This window comes from Geotrypetes seraphini, chromosome 18 (genome assembly GCF_902459505.1).
Source record: "Geotrypetes seraphini chromosome 18, aGeoSer1.1, whole genome shotgun sequence".
NCBI classification, from domain to species: Eukaryota; Metazoa; Chordata; class Amphibia; order Gymnophiona; family Dermophiidae; genus Geotrypetes; species Geotrypetes seraphini.
This window is the reverse complement of record NC_047101.1, coordinates 17,672,879-17,694,963: the sequence shown is the minus strand read 5'-3', so window position 1 is coordinate 17,694,963 and position 22,085 is coordinate 17,672,879. Positions and strand designations below refer to the sequence as shown.

Here is a 22,085-nt window from a genome sequence, read left to right as displayed (position 1 = left end):
CTGCGTACAGTGTGCTTTGTGTTTTTAAAATTTTATTTCATTTTTACTTTAAAAGTAACTCGCAAGCCCAAAAAGTGTGGGCACCCCAGGTTTACATTATTCCACTCCGCTTTTATTGCACTTTTAGATGTTTATACCATTATTATTTTTGTTTTACCCTTTTTATATAGGGATGCTTTTGAAATCTAAACTTTGAGGCTCGGCACGGTCGACCTTTAGGCCCTCTTTTACTAAGGTGCGCTAACCGATTAGTGCCCGCTAAACACTAACGTACCTTAGTAAAAGAGGGGGTTAGAATGCCCACTGATCGATCCTCATTCCTATTCGCACGCGACTTGCACCACTTGCTCTTACCCCAACCCAATTGTTTTATCCATCATTGTTTTCTTTAAACCTTGTAGTTCTGCCACCTTCCCCCCCCTTGTTTCAGTTTTGTCCATTGTCCCAGTTTGTTCACATTTTTATTTTAAACATTCTTGTGCCTCCCTATTTTAGCGATGTACACCACTTAGAAATTTTTATAAGCGTTTGTATTAAATTTTGTAAAAACTTGAAACTTTGCACTATTTCACTCCTTTTTTCTTTTTTTTTTTGTGCTTTCAGCTGTTCATATAATTGTTTGAACTATTTAAGGCACATTGGGGTACTTTTAGCATCGCCCGTAGAATATAATGGAGTGTTTTTTTGAGTAGAAGGGGGTAGTTTGTGCCTTATGCCATAGAACATCAACAAATATTTTTGATATGGTCTAGCGCAGAAGACACATAAAGTGCTATATAAAATCACGACCTCACAGAGCTCGCAGTCTGGTGATGATACGAGGGAGAAAAGGATATGTATTTCTTAAATATCCATTATGTGCAGAATTTTTTGAAATATTTTATTCTGTAACCTGCCCTGAACTGATGGTTGGGTAGAATATATCTACTAAATATTTGAGCAAGTTGGTGGACCTCGACATCATCTATAAGAACATGGGGAAGGATGAGGATGCAAGGCAGGGGTGTGGGGTAAGTTAGCAAGGAGGGGGGTCATGTAGACAGGTTTGTATAACATAACATAGCATAAAAATCCATTTCTATACTTCAATACCGTTAAGTTCAATGTGGTTTACAAAAAAGAATTGTACAATTAGATGAAATACATTAATTACCCCAAAATCCTATACCACACAGCTATTCCAAGTTTAGGACCTATAAGAAGGATTCAGATCATGTCTCTTCACTCTTATAGTGAGAACAATGCAATGTGCATAATGTTTTTGGTAAATAAAACAGCAAAGTATATTTCATACAAACCAAAATAAACGGTCTCTTTGAATGTAAATCGCCTTGAACCTTTTTAGAAACATAGAAAGCATAGAAAAGTGACTGCCCACTCTTTTGACCCACCCACCCTCCTAACTACATGACGGCAGATAAAGGCCAAATGGCCCATCTAGTCTGCCCATCCGCAGTAACCATTATCTCTTTCTCTTTGAGAGATCCCACTTGCGTATCCCAGGCCCTTTTGAATAGTGTGATTAATAAGTTGTGTATTAGATTAGATAGAGAGACCCATACCTCAAAGGCAAACCATGTTCTTCATGTGTGCCAATGGAGTTCTATGACATGAGGTCATCATGATATGAGTCTCAGAAAAGGGGTAGGTGGAAAAATATCAGAACATTTTTTGCAGAAAAGTATGGAATAACCTCCCATTGGAGATGGTGGAAGCATCAGCAATGAACATAATTCAAGAAAGGATGGATGAGCGCAAAAGATCTCCAGTGGTAAAGAAGAGAGGGGGAGTCAGTGATCAATGGCACTTTGACAGGTATTAAATACAGCAGACAAGATGAGCCTAGCAGTACTTATCTACCACCCCACTGTCATTTTCCATTAATAAGAGCTCTTCCCCCCCCCCACTCTGCCCTCCTAGCATCTCATTAGATCCTTCTCCATTACTTCTACCCTTCCATTTTCTCCCCGCTAATACTTCATACACTTTCGGTGTATTATAATGTGTCAATTTCTGCCTTGGCTGACAGTGCGTACAGAGTTAAGTTATCTCTTTTTTCACGGTAACAGTATCAGAACCATGAAAATTTTGACATTGTCATCACAGGCTTTCATGGGAAAGAATTTCTTTGTGGGCCAGTTTATGGCGGTGTTTTATCCAGCCTACGAACCACACACCTTCTCTGAAGGCTTGTCTGCTCTTCCTGAGCATGGAGACCAAACTTGCTGCATGCAGTATTCTTCTGTCTCATTTTTTTTAAGCCTTGAACAGTTCTCTTTCATCGCAGACTGTAAAAGATCAGGGATTCTTTTAGACTTGCATGACGTGTAACGAATGCCATCCTTGAAGGAATAAATATAAAGCCATCAGAGTCTGTGTTATGTTGATTTCCTGTCTTATTTTTATGGTCGCGCGAAGGGAGAAAGAAGCTAGATGAAATGTCATTCTACTCGGTGTCTTTCTGTTGATCCAAGTCCCCTTTGCAGAATTAAAATATTTGTGCGGTGCATGTGTGAATCTGTTCCATGGATTCCTCAATATGTCTCTAAAAATAACCTTCATTGACACAGCTAGAGCAGGCAAAGGAAACAAGGCACAGTGAAGTTCCTAGCTCTCCCCAAACTAGAACTGTGGACTCTGCAGGGAGTGCATCATTTCAGGGAACAGAGGGCAGCTTAGCATTCAGAGTAGCCTTTAATGCAGTTAGAATTTTCCTCTGGCCATCTCTACACCGCATTACTGCTTAGCATGAGAATGTGTTCTCCTGCCTACCACGTAGACATCCTGCTGGTAATTGTCTTATGAAATCATATAAGGGGGGAAAAAAAAAAGCCTCAGTTATTAAGCCAATGCCACAATTCCACTCAAGAGGAGAAAATGTGGCTAGCAGGGTTGTCAGGTGCATCCAGATTTTGAGGGTAAGGTTAATCTAGTCTTTCTTGTACCGCACCGCGGGCAGGGACTTGCAGTTTGATTTCCCTGTTGCATTCATTAAGAAAAACAAGACTGCGAGTCCCAGCATTCAGGGGTAAACCCAGAACTGAATCGGCCTGCTCTGAAAATCTTGAGCAAACCTGGTGGATGGGAATCTGTCCTGCACTCAGGCACTTACCAAAGTGACACCAACCAAGGCATGAAGATCTCAAGGTACTGACAGAAAGGTAAAACATCTCCAAATGTGCATGAAAAAGCAACAAAAGAGGAATTAAATAGTGCAAATAATGGGATGAACAGCCAACAGTGCAACAAAGAGGAGTGAAATAATGCAAACCATGGTAAGAACAGCCAAGGCACCATGAGAAGGGCAGTTTATTAGGAGCAGCGGCGTGTGAGGTTGGCAATTAAGTTCACAAACTTGCCTCTGCGCGCTTACGTTGGCAGCACTGTACAAACAACTCAGTAAGGTTTCATAACCTTGGTATGTCGGTGTCTCACAGCTGTGTTCGTGTTGACTTGTGGCAGTGCCTTGCTGAGTGGCATTTGTTATTATTGTTGCATGTTTTTGTGTGCCGTTGTGAGAATGTTGGAGCTTGAATTACAATAACAAACATTAAATTTCTTGTTAAACGTGGCAAGAGTGGAAGTGAAATCTGGGACATGTTAGTCAAGTTTATGGGGATCCAAACTACATCAACTAGACATAGGAGGACCAACGCTCCATTCACGCACCCTCCAATCAAAGAAGTCAAATGGAAAAAACTATACGATGGCCTCCTAGCCACCCAAGCAGCAAAACTCGACAACCAAATCTCCAATCAACTGATTATGACCCCAGACTACAAAACATTCAGAAAAGAAATAGACTCTATTTTTCAAGAAATTCCTGCAAACGACTTAATACCACTAGCTCCATCCCACTTCCCAATACCTTCCCGATTCCCCAAAGCAACCTCATCTACTCTTTATCTCCTCTAGAAATTGCCAGATATCTTCTTCTTGTAATACGTTTTTTGTAATTCTTTTGTAATCCGCCTTGAACCGCAAGGCAATGGCGGAATAGAAATCTCTAATGTAATGTAATAATGCCATGAAGAAAACGGCAGTGTACAAATGGATTAAATGTTTTTCTGAGGGGAAAGAAAGCGTCACTGAGGAAGAGAGGTCAGGGCGGCCAGTAACGAGCAGAACTGACAAAAACATTGCAAACATTTATCAAATTGTGCATCAAAATTGTCAGCTGACTGTGAGAAGCACAACAGAACAAGTAAACATCGATAAACATGAAAATCTTGGCATGAGAAGGTTGTGTGCAAAAATGGTCCCAAAAGAGCTCACCGCTGAACAAAAGCAAAGGAGAGTTGAAGTTTGCCAAGACCTTTTGGAGATGCAGAACAATGTTATGGGCCATGTTATCACTGGTGATGAAACATGGGTGTACCAATATGACCCGGAAACAAACAAAGCGTCAAAAGTGCACAAAGGAAGTCGGCCAATTCTCCACGACCAAGAAGGTTTTGCCAGTCCAAATCAAGAGACAAAACGATGTTGCTTACCTTTTTTTGATATCGGAGGAATTGTTCATTATGAATTTGTACCAACTGGACAAACAGTTAACCAGGTTTACTATTTGGAAGTGCTGAAAAGGCAGTGTGAAAAGTTAGATGAAAACGACCTGAACTTTTTTGCCAACAACTCATGGCTCTTGCATCACAACAATGTACCAGCTCACACGGCGCTGTCTGTGAGAGAGTTTTTAGCCAGAAAACAAATAACTGTATTGGAACACCCTCCCTACTCACCTGATCTGGCCCCCAGTGACTTTTTTCTTTACCTGAAGATAAAGGAAATATTGAAAGGACGACATTTTGATGACATTCAGGACCTCAAGGGTAATAAAATGACAGCTCTGATAGGCATTCCAGAAAAAGAGTCCCAAAATTGCTTTGAAGGATGAACTAAGTGCTGGCGTCGGTGCATAGCTTCCCAAGGGGAATACTTCGAAGGTGACCATAGTGATATTCAGCAGTGGGGTATGTATCACTTTTTCTAGGATGAGTTCACAAACTTAATTGTCAAACCTTGTATACTGCATCATTTGATGTGGCTCTTTGAAAAGGTGTCTCTCCTGCCCCCCCAAAAAAAAAAATAAAAATAAAAAAAAGATTCAGTCTTAATACCCCAAGGAAGAAAGCAAGCCCAGCACCATTTTCCTCCAGGTAATGTCTGATACAGAAGACTGCTTCCTCGGTGCTATGCAGGGGCCAAGCTCACCAGAGTGTAGAGAATTCAGTCCCGATGGTTGTTGGAATCAAGATGGCATGCCTCTGAGTTCCAAAGGCAGAACAAACAGCGGCATTGTTTTGCCCTTCCTCCCCCGTCTTGCTACACAGTTATGACAGATAATAATACATTTGATGCTATTTCAAATATCCAGTGTTTTACTTCTTAAGTCACAAAACAAGAACTTACTGTAAGATGGATGGAATTAAAATTGACTATGCCTGAGTCCATACACTTGTGATGAATCTTCTTCTGGATACTTAATTGAGCTCAGTGTGAAGATGTGATGTGATGTGCTTGTGGGATTGCAGTGAGATGGTAGCTGCAGGGTCACATCGGAATCCTTTGTCTTTAATGAAGACTTATTGCCAGAAGTCAACAGCTTCCTCAATATGTCCTGCTTCTGGTGGTGACAAATTGAGAAAAAGATTACATCCTGAGTGAGAAAATAGATGCAGAGCCCATCCAGTAGGAAGAGGGAAAATAATCCAATAATTTTTTTTTTCAATTTACTTAACTATTTATTTATTCAATTTTCTATACTTTTCTCCCAGGGGAGCTCAGAATGGTTTATATGAATTTATTCAGGCACTCAAGCATTTTTCGCTGTCTGTCCTCATGGGCTCACAATCTATCTAATGTACCTGGGGCAGTGGGGGGGGGGATTAGGTGACTTGCACAGGGTCACAAGGAGCAGCATGGGTTTGAACCCCCAACCTCAGGGTGCTGAGGCTGTAGCTTTAACCACTGCGCCACTCTAGAAATCAAAATGTGGTAAAAGTGAGCCAAGTATAGGACAATCAAGCCATTGTGACATCAGTGATGAGGTTGGCTCTTAGGCACTGGTGGAATGAGACATTATGATGTCATAATACCAGCTCTGGCTATCAGAGGCTGAAACTTTTCACACTATTTATTTATTCAATTTTCTATACCATTCTCCCAGGGGAGCTCAGAACAGTTTACATGAAATTATTCAGGTACTCAAGCATTTTTCCCAGTCTGTCCCAGTTGGCTCACAATCTATCTATTATACCTGAGGCAATGGGGGGGGGGGGATTAAGTGACTTGCCCAGGATCACAGCATGGGTTTGAACCCCTAACTTTAGGGTACTGAGGCTGTAGCTTTAACCACTGCGCCACACTCTCCCCATCTTAGTGACAAAAATTAAGGGAAGCCCGTATGTAGAATCTTAAACACTAGGCCTGTGTCCCATGGTCTTGGCCTTATACTTTCGCTCCATTGCATACATGAACACGATGCAGTGCCCTCGGTCTCCTAACCAGTTCAATTCCTCCTATTCCCCCCCCCCCCCTATCAAATCATATGCCTAGCAAAGAGATTTTACTAAGTGAATCTTTACAGCATTTCAAAACCTCTTGCATGGAGCCCGTCACACGCTTTATAACTTCCTGATGGATTGCAAGGAATTAAGTTATTGGGCAGAGAACCATCTAATAGAAACACATTGATGAAATCATTTTTGAGAGACATTAAATGAAACTTAAAATAAGGCTGGAATGGCTTTATGGATTTTTCACTCAAACTGTTTATGAACATTTATCGTCAGTAAATTACAAAGTGTCACAGGGTGAATCGGTGGTATAGTTTTAATAGTAATGTGTCTCTGAAATAAAATTAAAAAAATTATTTATTGCCTGAGGGTCCCTAATTTACATGTGTTTATCTAGAGGTATACATACTACATCATTCTATCCCTATATATAGAAGGCTATTCCCAAGGTATCTTTCATAGGAAATATAGTTATTACTGATGCTACCAATGATACATTAAAATATAAGTAATGTGAATCCAATGGACTGGAATAGTGTCAATAGAGGGGCCAAAAAAAGAGATTAAAAAGTGTAGGTGAAAGAATGGAGCCTTGAGTGATTCCATAAGGTAAGGAGAAGATGGTATATGTTGTTTCTTGATGGTGAACTTGATAGCAGCGATGTTCAAAGTATAAAGTGAATCATTTGTAAAATGTTCTTGTTCTATCTATGCCGCATAGATGGTGAAGTAAGAGAGAGTGTTCTATGGTGTTTAATGCTGCTATGAGATCCAGGGCGATAAGAAAATATATGTCTGTTTGTTTATTGAAATTTGGTATCCCGCAATTTGTAACAGATCGATGCGGCTTACAAAACACAATAAAATCATTTTTAAAACACGAAAAGAATGCACTAGGAAAGACCTAATCTAACTATTAAGGAGAGAGAGAAAAAACACACCTCATTTTTGTTGTGGTCTCGTGAATGCAGTGCTTTGTAAATATTGTCCCCTTTTTGCCTAAAACTGCAAGCTATAGTAAACCTAGTTGGGTTTGGAATATATTGGTTGTCCTGGACTGTTTCATTGACTGTGAGAAGCATATGGTAACATAGTAGCATAGCAAATGACGGCAGATAAAGACCTGAATGGTCCATCCAGTCTGCCCAACCATACATGCTCCATAAATTAATTATTTAGTTTAAATGGTCCTTTTTCTTAGATATTTCTGGGCCAGAAACCCAGTAGTGTGCTTAGGTCCCATCTACTGGAGTCTCCATCAAAGCTCACTTCAGCCCATCTTAACCATCCCAGCCTTCGAAGCTCTCCCCAGCCCGTCCTCAACTGAATGTTCATATACGGGACATGATTTTTCAATTCTTATATACAACACCATTACAGCATATTAATTCGTGTCGGGTTAAACAGATGACATGAATTAATATGCCATACAGATTGTACCATAAGCCAGTTGTATTTGGAGATGTTCTCCAGAAGAAGGCGTGTGTAGTGATAAAATACTAGTGTTTGGATTTCATGTTTAAAGAAGAGATTAACGCATGTTTTTATGGGTATTTGGGATTATACAACAAGTTAAGTGCATTAAGACATGTTCCCTTATGCTACTTGTGTTGCAGTTGGTGATCTATCAAGATGTTTGGGACATTTTCATTTTTTAATGAGTGGGATAGATTATTAAATTGTTGGATGTTTGATTTAAAGCATTTTGTAGAGTTTAGCAGGTTCATATTCAGACTGCAGGAAATTGTTGGCGCTACCTGAAATTCAATGCCAGTGCTGTACCAATGACACTGAATTTCCAGTCTAATTTTGGCCAGCCGAGACATAGCAAGCTATGCAACTATTCAGCGGCTAGCCAGCTAAGTCTCAACGGCCAATGATATATAACCTTTTTAGGTGGTTTTCTTTGGCCACCAAACTTAGCAGACAAACTGCTGAACATTGGAGTTCACTGACTATGTCATGTGACATGGCCAGTCACTGGCCAATCCAGAGATAGCCAGCTATCCCTCGATGGATATTAGCGGATAACCAGCTATGTGCTATTTAGACAGCTGGGAGTCAGCCATTTCCAGTCATCTACTTAAAAAGTGCTGAATATCACACCCATGATATCAGGTATGATATCTCCTCTTTTTAACTTCAAAATACTAAATAGTTTTGAATAATATTTTTGTTTAATCCGTTTGAATAAGAATTTTCTGCTTCACCTTTGTAGCTGTTTTGTGTCCCTGTTTTGATCGAACTTAAAGTTGTCCATGACATGAAAAGGAGCATTCAGTCGTCGGGACACAACCCCATTGGACCCTTGACAGGAGCTGAATTATTTAGCTTTTCATAAAAAGGCCTAAAGCACTGCTATTTATTTTAGCCTGAAAATACATGTTATTCAGCTGATGCATTTCCGCTCTATTAGCCAAAATTATGAGGGTTCTTCCCAAAATTTCCACACTTTCATATTTATGCGGGAAACAATTGGGGTGGGAGAAGTGGTAAGAGGGCATGTCGTAGAATGTTATGTGACTAGTCAGTACAAATCAATCCAATTCTCTCAGTGATGTTGCAGTATCATAACACTTACTTAGGCTTATGCCTATGGGATGTCAGATTGACCCCACGAGCCTAATAACTCATTGGGGCTTTATATTCTTCATGCGTCCCAATTTGGCAAAATACTCATGTTTCATCAAATAAATATTTATAAATAGTTCATAAATAGCTTAAATAACTTAGCTTTTAGCAGTTTACTACTTCTTATTCTAATGTTTTTCCAGCACTTCAACAGTTCTCCCCTTTAGGCTCGTGGGGGCAATCTGACATCCCATAGGCATAAACCTAAGGAAGTGTTATGAGACTGCAACATCACTGAGAGAATTGGATTGATTTGTACCGACTTAATACGACTATAATTGTTTGAGGAGGAAGTGACTAGTCAGGCAACGAGGACAGGCTGCACAGATTGCGGCTATACTCTCTCGAAGAGCATAGGGAGAGGGGAGACATGATTGAGACATTTTTGTTCAAAAACATTTTACCCTCCTTGTCCAATCCATCATCCTCTCCAGATTGGACTATTGCAACTCTATCTACTTAAGCCTAACTAAGAAAAACCTCCACAGACTCCAACGGATTCAGAATGCCGCGGCCAAGCTCATCTTCGCTAAAAGTCAATTTGACCATGTCTCTCTGCTCCTGGCCAAGCTCCACTGGCTTCCAATAATCGCCAGGGTCCACTATAAATGTGCCTGTTTAACTTTCAAAATCCTATATGGTATCCTCCCTCCCTTTATCCCTCTTTCTTGGAATTCCTCAAACCCTAATACCACCAGATCCTCCCACAAATTAAAACTATCCTTCCCCTCGCTAAAAGGCATTTCCCACACAGGAAAGCTAGGGACCTCCCTCCACTTCAAAATCACTGAGCTCTGGAACAACCTTACCTCCCCTCTTCGGAACTTGAGCTCTCTCCAAGTTTTCCGCAAACATCTGAAAACCTGGCTTTTCTCAAAAAATGTAAGTCTCCCTCCAACTTAGGAATCAAGGAAACTCTTATATCTTGGCATCCCAAGTCCTGTAAATTTTCTTCACACTTCTACCTCTAACCCTCTGTTGTAGTTCCTTCCTATTTCTCCTACTGTAAACCGCGTCAAGCTCTACGAATGTGGAGATGATGCGGTATACAAACCTAAGGATTAGATTAGATTAGATTTAAGTATATCACTGGCCGCATAGAGGTGGAAGACAACATTTTCTTTCTCAAGGGTCCCTCGACCACAAGAGGACATCCGTTAAGAATCAGGGGCGGGAAATTTCATGGGGTTACCAGGAAGTACTTCTTCATAGAAAGAGTGGTGGACCATTGGAACGAACTCCCGGAGGAAGTGATCATGGCCAGCAGCATACAAGATTTTAAGAAAAAATGGGATGCCCACGTCGGATCTCTACGAGGGCAGTGTAGAGGTGATGCCACCTGTGAGTGACCCCTTGGGGGTAGTTTGGGGAGGGTTAATAGAGTGGGCAGACTTGATGGACTATGGCCATTTTCTATGTTTCTATGTTTCAGGGTGATTATGTGGAGAAGTGATATAATTTGCTTTTGAGATATTTAATATAGTGTTGAAAAAAAAAGTAAAAGTGTGGAAACCTTTTGAAGATCCCTCATTGAAGCATTAAATCCATACCTGCAGTATATGGTTCTGTTACTCCACCCCTTCTCCAGTTTGCTACAATAATTTCCATTGGATTAGTCACTGAACAACATTAATTAATTTCATTGGAAAGCTAATAACCAGTCTAATTATCTGGAATAAACATACTTTTCAAGAAATCTCTGATTAAATCTTAACATCTCGAATACTTCCTTCCACCTATCTTCTTCCTCACTCTCTGAAAATTCCCACCCTCTTCTCTACTTCACTTGTCATGACCACTGATCTCTTCTTGTAACAGACCAACCTTAAATTCTTTTGTAATCCGCCTTGAACCGCAAGGTAATGGCGGAATAGAAATCTCTAATGTAATGTAATTATTCTCAAATAGTTTGGAAATGTGTACAGGGAAGTCTAAACAGATATGTGCCTTGGCAGCTTATGACAACTTGTAAATGATAGGCGGTTCTGGAAAATGGCAGTTTTAGGCAAAGAATCTGTTCCAGTACTAGAAAGTTGAGACCTAAAACTCTGACTATTTCCATTCTGTGAATGTAGTTTTGAAAGTTTACTTTTAGTACTTGATATTCTGCATTGCATTAAACATATCAATGCAATTTACAATATAAATTACACTTCTCCCTCCGGATTCGCGGGGGATAGGGGCAGAGCCGGACCGCGAATGGTGAAATACCGTGAATATCTTCTGGTCCAGCTCTGACCCACCCCCGCCTCCCTCCTGCCTTCCCCCGACATCTGCCCCATGCAGATCACCAATAGGAAATAGCTGCCGTGAGTTCCCGTAGTCTCTCGAGACTACGACGGGAACTCCCCACAGCCATTTCCTATTGGCGATTTACATGGGGCAGGAGCGTAGGAAGATCGCTCCTGCCCCGAAAGCCCGCTAGACCACTAGGTAAGGCCGGGACACCGGGGGGAAGGCTAAACTGTGGAATTTTTTTCTTTTTTCCCCCTTCCCAAAAAATCACAAATATGTGAAATCGCGATTGCCGAAACCGCGAATGGGGAGGGAGAAGTGTAAATCAAAAACATACAAACATAATTTCTATAACAAGTGCAATGAACAAACCCATTTAAATAAAATAACTAAATAAAACATTTAGGGCTCCTTTTACCAAGGCACACTAGCGGTTTTGGCACATGCTAGCCACTACCGCCTCCTTTTAAGCAGGCGGTAATTTTTCGGCTTACATGCTATAACGTGCACTAATCTTGTGGGTGCGCTAAAAACGCTAACACACCTTTGTAAAAGGAGCCCTTAGTTGTGGTAAAAGCGGATAACGTAGCTGATTTTAAGAAAGGGTTGGACAAATTCCTGGAGGAAAAGTCCATAGTCTGTTATTGAGAAAGACATGAGGGAAACCACTGCTTGCCCTGGATTGGTAGCATGGAATGTTGCTACTCCTTGGGTTTTGGCCAGGTACTAGTGACCTGGATTGGCCACCGTGAGAACAGGCTAATGGGCTTGATGGACCTTTGGTCTGACCCAGTATGGCTGTTCTTATGTGAGGACAGTCAAGTAAACCATTGTGACATCACTGATGAGGTTGGCTCTGAGGCACTGTGGATTGAGGCATTATGACATCACAGTCCCAGCTTTGGAATGTTGCTCTCACTGGGGTTCTGGAATCTTGTTATTCTTTGAGATGCTGGAATGTTGCTACTCCTTGGGTTTTGGCCAGGTACTAGTGACCTGTATTGGCCACCGTGAGAACGGGCTACTGGGCTTGATGGACCATTGGTATTATGTGGACAAAAAAGCAGGGGGGGAGAGTATATAACACAACGGTACTATACCTAATAACATTTCTTTTCAGAGCTACAAAAGGAAAATTATGTAATAAAATCAAAATAGAATCTAAATATTAAATCATTACAAGGCCCCGATTCACCCGTTGAAAAATTACAACTGTTTACTAATTCATCTATATGCCTGAATAAATAACCATGTTTTCAGTCTCGGTTTGAATTTATAATTTGATACTTCTTTTAATCAGTCTGTTGGTAAGGAGTTCCGAAGCTTCGGAACAATAAAGGCCGTATGTGATGAGTCCAGAAGGGACTACCAAAAGATTAGGTTAGGTGTATTGGAATGCCTATATAAAAGGTTTATGAGCAATATAATACACTCCTTACAACCAGGACGAAAGAAGTTATCCTGCCATTGTATCGGGCGATGGTGCGCCCGCATCTGGAATGCTGCGTCCAATATTGGTCGCCATACCTTAAGAAGGATATGGCGTTACTCGAGAGGGTTCAGAGGAGAGCGACGCGTCTGATAAAGGGGATGGAAAACCTTTCATACGCTGAGAGATTGGAGAAACTGGGTCTCTTTTCCATGGAGAAGAGGAGACTTAGAGGGGATATGATAGAGACTTACGAGATCATGAAGGGCATAGAGACAGTAGAGAGGGACAGATTCTTCAAACTTTCAAAAAATAAGAGAACAAGAGGGCATTCAGAAAAGTTGAAAGGGGACAGATTCAAAACGAATGCTAGGAAGTTCTTCTTTACCCAATGTGTGGTGGACACCTGGAATGCGCTTCCAGAGGACGCAATAGGGCAGAGTACGGTATTGGGGTTTAAGAAAGGATTGGACAATTTCCTGCTGGAAAGGGGGATAGAAGGGTATAAATAGAGGATCACTGCACAGGTGTTGGGCCGCCGCGTGAGCGGGCTGCTGGGCACGATGAACCTCAGGTCTGACCCAGCAGAGGCATTGCTTATGTTCTTAAAAGGGAGCCAGGGTTGCTCTTTCAATAATGAGGTAACAGGCTCATTAGATTTTACATTATATTATATTTGACCCCAAAATGAATGTGTACTTTACCTCTAAAAGCATGTGTTCCCTTATAAAATTATCCTCCTCAGATCTGGATTTAAGCTGGATTCCAGCAGGTGCATGGTTCCAGGTCTCAGACTGGCAGAGGTCTTGATATCATAATAATCCAATATGGATTATCATGATCCACTAGATCGAAAGTACGAAACATGTCAAATTGCATGAGAATAACCTTCATGCCTATGCACGTTTCTTGTCTAATCTTGGAGAGTAAAGCACTCTAGCCTCCTTAGTCTTTTCTCATACGAGAGGAGGTCATCCCCTTTATCATCTTGGTCGTTCATTTTTGGAACCTTTTCTAATTCTGCTACATCTTTTTTGAGATAAGGCGACCAGACGTGAACGCAGTACTCAAGGTGAGGTTGTACCATGGAGAGATACAGAGGCACTTATGCAGTTAAATTGGCCAAATTAGAGCACGTAAAAGTCAGTCTTATCTTTAAGTGGTGAATATTGCACTTAATTGTTTCCTATACTGCCTGCTGCAGAAACCTGGTTATCCGATGCCAGTACTTGAACATGGCCCAGCACTGAATATTCAGGAATAACACTGGCAGTAGCTAGAAAAATGTTCACTGCCACTGGCTGACCTAAGGTTTTAAAAAACGTGATAAAGAAGCTTTAAAAACCCAAACCTTGAAAGTAAAAGACCAATCATAGCAAAACATTGATTGCTGACTTTCTATCTATCTGTCTCTCTTCCCCCCCCCCCCCACTTCCCTGTGCAGCAGCCACAGCAGCATTCCCTCTCCCTCCATGTCCCTGTGCAGCAGCATCCCCTCCCCCTCCACTACTTCCCTGTACAGCAGCATTTAGATCCCCCCTTCCCTGTGCAGCAGCCAAAGCATTCCCTCCCACCCCACACCACTTCCCTGTGCAGCAGCAGCATTTCCCTTACCCCCCCTTTCCCTTCCCTTGGTCTTGCCTGTTCCCTTAGGCCCTTGCTGCCCCCACCCTTCCCTTCCTGCGGTCCGACAAACCTGCCAATTCCAGCAGCGTGTGCAGCACTCTACACACGCTGCTTCGGGGCCTTTTACTGCCCTGATTTACTCTGGCACGTCCCTGATGACATCATCAGAGACGCGGCAGAGCAAATCAGGGCAGTAAAAGGCCCTGAAGCAGCGTGTGTAGAGTGCTGCACAAGCTGCTGGAATCAGCTGGTTTGGAGTCGGGACCGGGGCATCCCTTCGCAGCTGGAGTGTTTTGGGCTTCCCTTCCCACCCTGTGAGGTGTCGCCGCGGCTCCTCTCGATCCCGCCAGCGTCGGAAGCCTTCTCCGACGCTGGTGCGGCTGGTGAGAGGAGCCGACACGGAGAGCAGGGAGTCCAGCGCTGGCGTCCAGTCCTGCCGGCGAGTGGTAGGTGCTGGGAAGTAAGGCTGGGGACTCGCGCATGCGCACTCCTGTGGCCACAGACCTACGGATCATGGAAGCACGCAGATAGGAGTGCGCATGCGCGAGATAGGGTTTTATTATATAGGATGACTCCCTGGATTTAGGTTGTGTAAATTGCTCAGCCTCTTTTATTTCATACGCATTTCCCCCCCACCCCCTTTTTTACAAAACTGCAATAATGATTTTTTAGCACAGGCCGGCACGCTGAATGCTCTGCGCTGCTCCCGACACTCATAGAGTTGCAATGAGCGTCGGGAGACGCGCAGAGCATTCAGCGTGCTGGCCTGTGCTAAAAACCAGTATTGCGATTTTGTGAAAGGTGGGGTTTACGCATTGTGCTTAAAGGAACCTTTTGCCTTCAGTCCCCTTTCCTAGTTTACAACCTGGCAGCCTGAAGACTGTTATTATATATATTACCCAGGAGAGATCTAGATTAACAAATATGACATTTTATCAATCAGACAAATATGACATTTTATCAATCAGCTATTGATTTTCTGATTTTTGTTGTCTTTAAAACATACAGCATCACTCTGCCCAATCATTCTATTCTTTGTAAAAGAAAACACCCCTCATCCACCAACCTACCCACCCCACACAAACATCCGAGTAAGGAACTTCGTGAAACTATTTTATAATAAGATTTCCCGGTTGTGTTCTGGACTTTGCCATTATCATCTGATGGTTCTAACATTTGCATTTCTGTCTGTTTGTTGTTCCAGGTGCGGAGGGCACAGTGTTCCCTAAATCTATAGAAACTCCCCATGTCAGGGCAGACCCCTTCAAGGAACTGAGGTAAATGGAGGAATCTCCTTTCAGAAATATGCTATAAATCCTTTGCAGCTTGTTGGAACTCCCACAACAGACTAGTTCGGATTCTGGTGCATAAAAATAAACCAGCGAATTAAGCACCATTCTGGCAATCTAAGAAAAGGGACCAAGTCTAGTGCACACTTACTTGAGAAACAAGGCAATAATGTCAGTTGGGTTCTATTTATCAGATACAACAATGTGTTAATTGGAACGGAATATCTCTGGCAAATGAAATGTTGTGGGGTTTTTTTAATAAGTTTTAAAAATTTTTGGGACAAAAAATATTGATGTTTCCTGATGTCTCTAAAGATACTCAGAGAAGAAGGCGAGAATTTTTGTTGATGAGACCCGCAGTAACTTCTGTTGGTGGAGTTTTTTTTGTGTGCTATCTGTGCAAGTGCATAATTAAATATAAATCCTTTAAATATGTTTTCTTTGATCCATCCCAGTTGACTGGATTTTTGTCTCTAAAACGCCCTGATAAAGAATAAGTTATAACAACTTCTAAATGAAGAATTAATCTCCTACCATTACAGGCTGTCTTATTGTTTTCCTTTTGATTTAAGTACAGTCATACCTTGGTTTGCGAGCATAATTCGTTCAGGAAGCATGCTTGTAATCCAAAGCACTTGTATGTCAAAGCGAATTTCCCCAAAGGAAATAATGGAAACTCGGACGATTCGTTCCACAACCCAAAAACATTAATGAAAAATACTATACGTGCTTGTATTGCAAGACCTTGCTGGTTAGAACAGTCACTGCACTCCTGCAGCGTCAGAGAGAGAAGAACCATCATCTCAGTTGTGATGTGTTTATACTGTAAGTACTTGTATTGCAAGACATTGCTTGTATATCAAATTAAAATTTAATAAAATGTTTTGCTTGTCTTGCAAAACACTTGCAAACCGAGTTACTTGCAATCCAAGGTTTTACTGTATATTGAATTTATTATGTTTAGTCACTCAATTGAATCTTGGAACCCCTTATAATTGAGGACTTGAGAATGATAGAAAATTGTTTGATATTTCCTTAAATTTGATTTAGTGCTTTTATGACTCATTTATCTGAGATCTTAATTTCTGTCAATCTTTCTGTTCAAGATGATTATGCTTGGAAATTTATTTGAAAAATTAAATATAGAAATAAAAAAAAGAAATGGTAGAGATGTGGTTTGTTGCATTTAAATCAGCATCTTCTTGATTATTTAGTCAGCTGAATAACTCGGTCTCTAAGACTTGGTCCCTTTTCTTAAATTATGACACATTAATCTCCTTCCAATCAGCCTTATGTCGTCAATAAGTGATAGGACAATAGGTTTTCTGGTTCTTATTCTCACTGTCAAGAAGCTTAAAAAATGCTAACACACTTTACAGTTACAGTAATTAGGTAGATTTCCAGCCTATAGAACATTGGGGTCAATATTTAAAGCTAGTTAACCAAAATAACTAACTCTCACCGGGCCCGGGCCATTGATATAGCCGGCTCGTAGTTACGCACTAACTGTGAATATTCGGCAGAGATAACTGATTCTCTCACTAACTGTGATAGCAGTTTTTAGCATGGGGAGCTGCGCTGAATGGCCCGCGCTGCTCCCGACGCTCATAGGAACTCAGTGAGCATCGGGAGCAGCGTGGGCCATTCACCGCGGCTCCCCGCGCTATAAACTGCTTTCACAGTTTGATAGACGAGGGCCTAAATATTAGAGGACAGCCAGCTATCTGAGATTTATCTGGTCAGAGGCCTTGACTAACCATTTAAATTGTTTTGAATATCAGGGGGGAGGGGCTGGGATTTAGGAGAAAGACTCCCTTAATCGCTGGTGTAAAGTCTTTGCTGAAATGACCACTTTTCTTAAAATTTATGTGTGCCTTTGAGCTGGTGTAAAGCCCAACACACAAATTTTCCCCATACTGTACATGTTTCCTTTGTAAAGTGAGGGAACACATATGTAGATTTTAGCTCCGCCCAAACCACACCGCCTCTGTAAAATAGAAGCTTTCTAAAGCAGTGATTCCCAAGTCAGTCCCAACCAATCAGGTTTCGAGATATCCACAATGCAAGTGCATGACATTGATTTGCATACTACTTCCATTATATGCAAATCTGGTTCATGAATATTCAGTGTGGATATTCTGAAAATATGACTGGCAAGGGGGGGTACTCCAGGAGACTTGGGGAACACTTCTCATGCCCAGTCCTCGGGGCACATCAAGTTTTCAGGATATTCACCTCCTCCTTGGTATGCAAATCTATCTCATGCATATTCATTGTGGATATTCAGGAAATCCGATAGAACTTGGTATGCTCCAAGGACTGAGTTGACAAGGCCTACTATAGAAGAGTACTATATATAATTAAGCATTTTTAAAAAATAGTTATAGCAAATGTATTTTGCACAAACGTATTTTGCAAAGTATTGTACGTGAGGAGCTACTGGTGAAATGAAACTGTTTACTTGAACCATTATTTTCTAAATGAAAAGAAAAAAAAATCTCTGTGATCTGCATGGTGTAAACATCACAGAACCATATTCAAATAATGTGTTTGTATATTGCATCATAAATTATGCAACCTTATTTTTTAAGCAAATTAATACTTCTATTTGTACATTTTGGCATGTGGGGCAATGAGTTCAGTAAATAGGAAATGGATAATAGTTTACAAGAAAGCTATGATCAAGTATTTACAAGAAGGAAATAAAGTACATTACCGGTAGGAGGGAACTGGTAGAAGCTGAGAAACATAGAAACATGACGGCAGATAAAGGCCAAATGTTCCATCTAGTCTGCTCATCTGCAGCATCCACTATCTCCTCCCCTCCCTATTGGCTAAGGCTCTTTACACCTGCATTGTGATGTCATAGAACTTTATGGTTATATAAACATTGTAAGATAGAAACAGAGAATATGACGGCAGAAAAAAAGGGCTTTTGGCCCAACAAGTCTGCCCACACAAGAACCCTCCCCGCTAAGCACTTCCTCGAAGTGAACCCACATGTTTATCCCATCTTTTCTTAAAATCGAGCACGCTGGCCTCAACTACCTGAAGTAGAAGATCATTCCAATGATCAACCACCCTTTCGGTGAAGAACTACTTCCTAATGTCACCATGAAATCTCCCACCCTTGATTTTTAACGGATGCCCTCTTGTTGCCGTAGGTCCTGTAAGGAAAAAGATGTCTTCTTCCACCTCAATACGGTCAGTAACATATTTGAACGTCTCTATCATGTCTCCCCTCTCTCGGCATTCCTCGAGAGAGTATAGCTGCAACTTATCTAGACGTTCTTCATATGAGAGATTCTTGAATCCTGAGACCATCCTAGTGGCCATTCACTGAACCGACTCCATTCTCAGCACATCCTTGTGATAATGTGGCCTCCAAAATTGAACACAATATTCCAGATGAGGTCTCACCATGGGCCTGTACAGCGGCATTACAACTTTGGGCTTTCGGCTGGCAAAACTCCTATGGATGCAACCTAGCATTTGTCTAGCCTTAGATGAAGCTTTCTCCACTTGATTGGCAATCTTTATATGGTCACTAATGATTACTCCCAGGTCCCGTTCTGCAATAGTTCTTGTTAAGGTCTCACCATTCAGGGTGTAAATTCTGCAGGGATTTCCGCTACCAAGGTGCATAACCTTACACTTTTTGGCATTAAAACTCAGCTGCCAAGTAGTGGACCATTGTTCCAATGAAAGTAGGTCTTGCGTCATAGTGTCGGGCCCAGTTTCTCTGCCTACTACGTTGCACAGTTTAGCGCCATCAGAATAATGCAATTTTACCTCGAAGCCCCTGAGGCAGGTCCTGTACAAAGATATTAAATAGGATTGGACCCAAGACCGAGCCCTGCGGCACTTCACTAATGATGGCAGATAAAAGGCCAAATGGCCAATCTAGTCTGCTCAACTGCAGCATCCACTATCTCCTCCCCTCCCTATTGGCTAAGGCTCTTTACACCTGCATTGTGATGTCATAGAACTTTATGGTTATAGAAACATTGTAACAAAATGGCAGATAAAGGCCAAATGGCCCATCCAGTCTGCCCATCCGCAGTAACCATCATCTCTTTCTCTCTTTGAGAGATCCCACGTACCTATCCCAGGCCCTTTTGAATTCAGACACAGTCTCCGTCTCCACCATCTCTTCCGGGAGCCTGTTCCAAGCATCTACCACCCTTTCCATAAAAAAGTATTTAATTAGATTACTCCAGAGCCTTTCGCCTCTTAACTTCATTCTATGCCTTCTCATTGCAGTTTCCTTTCAAATGAAAGAGGCTTGACTCAAGCGCATTTACATTACATAGGTATTTAAACGTGTCTATCATATCTCCCCTCTCCCGCATTTCCTCCAAAGTATTCAGATTGCAATCTTTAAGTCTGTCCCCATACGACTTATGATGAAGACCACATACCATTTTAGTAGCCTTCCTCTGGACCGACTCCATCCTTTTTATATCTCCAGAATTGTACACAATATTCTAAATGAGGTCTCACCAAAGTCTTATACAGGGGTATCAATACCTCCTTTTTCCTATTGGCCATTCCTCTCTCTATGCAACCTAGCATCCTTCTAGCTTTCGCCGTCACCTTTTCAACCTGTTGGCCATCTTAAGATCATCACATACAATCACACCCAAGTCCCGCTCTTCTGTCTTGCACATAAGCTCTTCACTCCCTAATATGTACCATTCCCTTAGGTTTATCCAGCCCAAATGCATTACCTTGCATGTCATAGCATTAATTTTTATCTGCCAAATTTCAGACCATTCTTCAAGCTTCGCCAGTTCTTTCTTCATGTTATTCATGCCATCTGGCATGTGTACGCTATTGCAGATTTTCGTATCATCCGCATAGAGGCAAATCTTACCCGACAACCCTTCAGCAATATCGTTTATGTAGTGGCGATCACAGAGGACAGCATGAAACACACCCTTTTTTCCAATTAAGTTTGTTTATTAATTTATTTTTCAAACTTATATCCTACTCCATCCAAAGTCCTGGGCGGGTTATATAAAAATGTACATAATACAAATCAATAAGAAATAACATCTAATTACGTGTCCTTTTACTAAGGTGCACTAGTGCATCTTAGCACATGCTAAATGCTAATGCGTGGCAATGCATCCATAGGATATAATGGACGCGTTAGCATTTAGCACACACTAATATGTAGTGTGCGCTAAGACGCACTAGCGTGCCTTAGTAAAAGGACCCATTAATCAGCTTAACTAGGAGGTCCTTTTACTAAGGCACACTAGTGCGTCTTAGCGCATGCTAAATGCTAACGTCTTAGCGCACGCTACATATTAGTGTGCGCTAAATGTTAACGCGTCCATTATATCCTATGGATGCGTTGCCACGCGTTAGCATTTAGCGTGCGCTAAGACGCACTAGTGTGCCTTAGAAAAAGGACCCATTAATCAGCTTATCCTAGGGGGTCCCATTAATCAGCTTAACTAGGGGGTCCTTTTACTAAGGCGCGCTAGAGCGTCTTAGCGCACGCTAACTGCTAACGCGTGGCAACGCATCCATGGGATATAATGGACGCGTTAGCATTTAGCACACGCTAATATGTAGCGCGCGCTAAGACGCAGTAGCGCACCTTAGTAAAAGGACCCCCTAGTTAAGCTGATTAATGGGTCCTTTTACTACGGCACACTAGTGCGTCTTAGCGCACGCTAAATGCTAACACGTGGCAACGCATCCATAGGATATAATGGATGCGTTAGCATTTAGCGCACGCTAATATGTAGTGTGCGCTAAGACGCGCTAGCACGCCTTAGTAAAAGGACCCATTAATCAGCTTTTCCTAGGGGGTCCCATTAATCAGCTTAACTAGGGGGTCCTTTTACTAAGGCGCGCTAGTGTGTCTTAGCGCACGCTAAATGCTAACACTCGGCAACGCGTCCATTATGTCCTTAGTAAAAGGACCCTTAATCATATTCCTAATATAGACCAAACTGTTTTGAGCTTGATCATAAGCTTACTACTATTTCTTAAGAGCAACATGACGAATTATCTGCCGAATAGATCACTGCTCTCAGAAAATTTAGCTTTATTAAAGGCAGATGTTAATCCAAAATGTGTTGAGACCAGCGCAATGACTTTCTGCTGTGCGGGGGTTAAATTGTGGAACTCAATTGTGAGTCAATTCCAAAAATATGGTGGAAAAGGCAAATTTAGGAAACTACTCAAAACAGAATTGTTTGTAGATTGCTGACTTTGGGGGAACTTTTTCATAATTGTTTATACAAGCCTCTTTTGGCTACTGCCTTCCTATTGCTGATTTTCCTGTTTGTTTTGTTTGCTTGTTTTTATTTTGTTCTCTAAATTTATGTGTGTAACATTATG

General features: G+C 41.6%; 1 protein-coding gene across 6 annotated transcripts in view; it reads left to right on the top strand.

Moving 5' to 3' along the window:
• The window catches only part of SGCD (sarcoglycan delta), a 697,305-nt gene that overhangs the window by 582,934 nt on the left and 92,286 nt on the right, over positions 1-22,085 (top strand). For all 6 annotated transcript variants that reach the window (XM_033926951.1, XM_033926952.1, XM_033926949.1 and 3 more), the window contains one exon: positions 15,641-15,713. In XM_033926951.1, the coding sequence (XP_033782842.1) occupies positions 15,641-15,713 (73 nt within the window). The remainder of the gene's footprint in view (positions 1-15,640; positions 15,714-22,085) is intronic.